Source organism: Engystomops pustulosus, chromosome 4 (genome assembly GCF_040894005.1).
Source record: "Engystomops pustulosus chromosome 4, aEngPut4.maternal, whole genome shotgun sequence".
Lineage (NCBI taxonomy): Eukaryota > Metazoa > Chordata > Amphibia > Anura > Leptodactylidae > Engystomops > Engystomops pustulosus.
In genome coordinates, this window is record NC_092414.1 from 199,074,473 (window position 1) to 199,079,049 (window position 4,577).

The 4,577-nt window shown below is 35.3% G+C and overlaps 1 protein-coding gene across 1 annotated transcript; it reads right to left on the bottom strand.

Moving 5' to 3' along the window:
- Positions 1–1,988: 1,988 nt before the first annotated feature.
- On the bottom strand, positions 1,989–2,942 carry LOC140128539 (olfactory receptor 5AR1-like). The gene has a single exon (XM_072150236.1). The coding sequence runs from the start codon at positions 2,940–2,942 to the stop codon at positions 1,989–1,991; it is 954 nt and encodes a 317-aa protein (XP_072006337.1).
- Between the last annotated feature and the right edge of the window lie 1,635 nt (positions 2,943–4,577).

The following is a 4,577-nucleotide window of genomic DNA, read 5'->3' on the forward strand; positions in this document are numbered from 1 at the left end:
CAATCAATGTAAATTTCTCTAAATGTAGTAAGTGTCTTGAAGAACAGATGACCCAGAAAATTGGACAACCTTTAAAGCATCCTTTGCTCTTTGCAACTTTTTTAAGTCATCAAAAAATATCAACAAAATGTTATACAATTTTTATTTAAAAAGTTATCTGAGATTTGGTAGGACGGAGCTGGTGGCCATGTGTAACAATTTCCAAATTCAACATAAGAAATGTGACACTTGATGCAGTGGAGTTCAGAACACCACAGAAATGTTCCGTACAATCCATCAAAAATTCAATTTTAGCCAAGTATTGTAAGAAAAACTCCAAAAAAGTTGCACAACACCTTCAAAAAATTTACATGGATGCTAAATTTTAAGGAATCTGTCCTAAAAAAAACTAATTCCTAGTGAGTAATACTTGGCTTTTGAGAACTAACTTGTGTAAGATGTGGTAGGGGTGGAGACATCTACAAGTGCAAACTAAGAGAGCGTTATCACAATGTACATAACATAACTAAATCAATGCACTTAATATATACATGAAAATTAACATCCAACCTATATCCTGTAAGTCTAAAACAAAAAACTTGCAGATGCTTCAGAAACGGTATAATGGAACGCAGTAATGGTCTTCAGTCTGTTCTTACCTGACTCTGTACTTTCTATTTTATAACATTATAATCCCATGGGGAGTTATGCCTTTAGGGATTTGCACTATGCTGTGAATGATTATTGTGTCTTGAAGTTCCTTGCCTTGTAATTTATTTTCAATATGTATATATCTGTATTTGCCCAGTTTATGCTATTTAGGGGTTATTTACTTTTAATTGATTTAAAAAAAAATGAAAGCTTTTGGTACGAAAAATTTTTTTTCCTTCAACATATTCTGATGCTATTAACTTTTTTATACTTTGGTGTAAAGTGTCTTTGTATAAGGACACTTTTTTATACAACCTTTATTGTCAATTTACAATGACGATAATGCACTCTGGCGCTCATACGTTGGCATCATGCAAATGCGCTTTCAACGATTAACACCAATGGGCGGTGCTGGCATCAATTGTGGATGTCACAGCTGGGTGTTTGCCGAATAATGCATAATTCCTCTGCTGCTGTGTCTATAATTATCATAAAAGATAAATGTAGTTATGAACAATTTATCTTGGTTGTGGAATAATCCTCCAAAATGCCAGAAAAATAGATATTTCCACCTAAAAAATTGATGAATGCAAATAGTAAAAAACACTATCTGAGCACTTTTTGTGTCTCTCTATACAAAATGCTCAGTTTGAGAGCAAAATGGGACTCATTTACTCAGCCATCCGCTGGGGTTCACCGAAAGTGCATTGTCTGATGATAATGCACTGTGTTGCGATTCACTAACATCATGTGCCCGATATCCTGCATGTGTTACTTCCCCGCTCACGTCCGTCAGAGTTTACCATCTCTTAAGTGGTGCATGCAAGTGCTTGGGCTTGCGACACAATTTAAAAGTTAAATCCCGGCCTCAGTCCTAATCAGTTGGATCGTCTAATGGCCCAGCCCCTAATTGGTGTCGCATTGAAGCCAGCGCACCTACGCCAAAAATGGATCACGTGCTCCACAAATCCCAGCGCAGACACTAGTTAAATACCTGTGCAAGCCGCAAAGTCCGATGAAAGTGAGCAGCACCATCCTTAGTAAATGAGCTCCAATGTTGTTGTTCCTGTGTTATTAACTAATTGCATGTAACTATTTTTTAATCTGATTTTAATAAAATAAAGTAAAATTATCTATTTTTCGAACAATTTGGAGGGTTATTCTAGTGCCAAGCTAGACCATCAATTACTACATTTATCTTTTAGTGAGTTCACATATTTGTAAAAATGTGCAATGTAACAATATTTCAATTATTATATTTTATTTGGTCACAAAAACATTGACTATTATTCTATAACATTGTTTACCATGATATCAGGTTTAACCAAAAATATATAAAAAAGTGGCATGTCTATTATTTAATCCATTGTCCAAAATTTTGCCTTTATTTGTTTACTTAAAAATAAAACAGCCCCCAAAACATCTTTATTTCGTAGACTGTAGACCATAGGGTTTAACATTGGAACGACAACGATATAGAGCATGGAGAGTAACATGTCCTGTTCTTTGGAGTCTTCAGATTCAGGTTTCAGGTACAAGAAGGTAAGTGGACCATAGAATAATATAACAGTGATGAGGTGGGAGGTGCAGCTGGAGAAAGCCTTCATACGTCCTGCCGAGGATCGGATCTTCAATACAGTGGAGAAGATGAATATATATGACATTATAGTGAGGAGGAATTGTAAAATGGTAATAACAAAAACCTCAGTGAACATAAAAATCTTCCTGCTTGTAAGGTCTGTGTTGGTAATAGAAATCACTGAATTCAGGTCACAGAAGAAATTATTGATATCATGGGAATTACAGAATTGTAATATGGAGGAAAGTATTGTGTGGGCTACAGCATTCAGTGCACCAACTATCCAAGAGGAGGCCGCCAACCCAATGTAGACGTTCTTCCTCATTATTGAGTGATATTGGAGGGGCTTACATACAGCCACATAGCGATCATAGGCCATAGCTGTAAGAATAAAAATTTCACCATCTGCACACAAAATGAAGAAAAATATCTGGGTCATGCACCCTGAAAATGAGATCTTATGATCCTGGGTCAGGGTGATGGCAAGTAGCTTAGGGATGGTATAGGTTGTAGATGTCACATCTACAGTGGCAAGGTTACATAAGAAGAAATACATTGGAGTGTGTAATTTTGGTACCAAACACACAAGAAAAATGATCGTCAAATTTCCAAACAAGGCCATCAGATATATAAACAATATCCCCCAAAATAGTCTAACTTGTCCTTGTGAGGAGGAAGAGAAGGCAACAATATAAAATACATTTGAAGAGTTTCCATTTGGACAGTCATTCATCTTGATCTGAAAAAAATATGAAGTACATATAAAGAGAACCAAATTTTCCTACTCTTCTTTACTGTGTTATGCATTCTATCAAGAACAGCAATAGTCATAGTCTAGCCCAGTGGTGGCGAACCTATGGCACGGGTGCCAGAGGCGGCACTCCAAGCTCTTTCTGTGGGTACCCAGACCATCCCCACAGCAAATCAGACAGGACTCAATAAGGGAGCAATAAGTTACTGCTTTAATTTTAGGTTGGCGCCTCGTGATAAATGAGGGGGGGTTGGGTTTGCAGTATGGGCACTCAGACGCTAAAAGATTCACCATCACTGGTCTAGCCCAATAATTTCAATAGAACTAACCAGCCCTAAAACCAATTCCATGAATGGAATAACAAAATTTTACAAAGTGTACATGAAATTAATAAAATATTTGAAAAAATATTGCCACAGCCACTTATGCAAACACACACAATGTAGGTATGTTTTTTGTGTTTATTTTGTTTATCTTGCCTCACAAAAAAAATATCATAAAACCCACTGTACTACAAAAAACCCTCCACAAATCTAGAAATAAGATAAGGTACATGAAAGCATTACAGTAATTGAACTCAGCCGAATATTAAAATATATATAATATATAGTGCAAAGTAGCAAAACATTAAATAATAAATACATTTGGCCAAAAAAAGTATTGGTTTCAAAAGCCACTTGTACACAGAAGTACCAAAATATTTAGACTTTATTATTGTATTATAGTTATCAATCAGATCCCTCTGATATAAACTTATAAAAGTCATATTAAAGGACATTTACAACCAGGATGAAGGACTGTATGCAAATGTGCCTGAGGGGCTCTATGCTCCAAAGGCATTTATGGAGCCTGGAGCCCCTCATGGTCATGTGTATACAGTCTTTCATCCTGTTGGTAGTTGTCCTTTAAAGAGCACATAGTATCTCCATATAGAATACAGTGGGTATTATATGAATCTTCTAAACACCAGAAAACCCCTACAAGCAATTCCTAATTTTTTTTTGTCAAAAAAAATTGATTCATACCCACTCTACTCAAGTGACAGTCAAGACTATTTTGTATTTTTTTAACAAAAATTGTATTTTCGTTCCAGGTACTCTCAAAAAACTTAGATAAGAAATACATCTGATTTTAAATCTGTCCACTTGTTAAATCGGAAATCAATCATCAAAATCAAGCTTGATAAAACCAGGGACACTTACTTTCCTAAAAAAATTTAGTTCTTAAAAACTATTTCCTAAAGAAATGGTTGATCAGTAAGGCCTATGAAACCTGAAATTAAAACTACAAATTTCCCTACAATAAGGAGTTAAAAGCTGCCACTTATCATATACGGTAAGAACTATACTTGGAAATAAAAATGCTATTTTATTTGTCAATCTCTCTCCCATAGAAATTGGAAAAAAAGGGACACTATTGAAAATTTTATTTCACCCTGCAACAACTGCCCTCACAGTTCTACTATTGGAATGGTAAAGCTAAGAACAAAAACCAAGGCTTTCTGATAGATTTATACAGGTCAATACCCAACCTTATTAGCTGACATTAGCAGTGCCACAATAGATTTTATTCTCTCCTTAAATATATGTATAAATTTGGAATAAGTAATAGAATGCT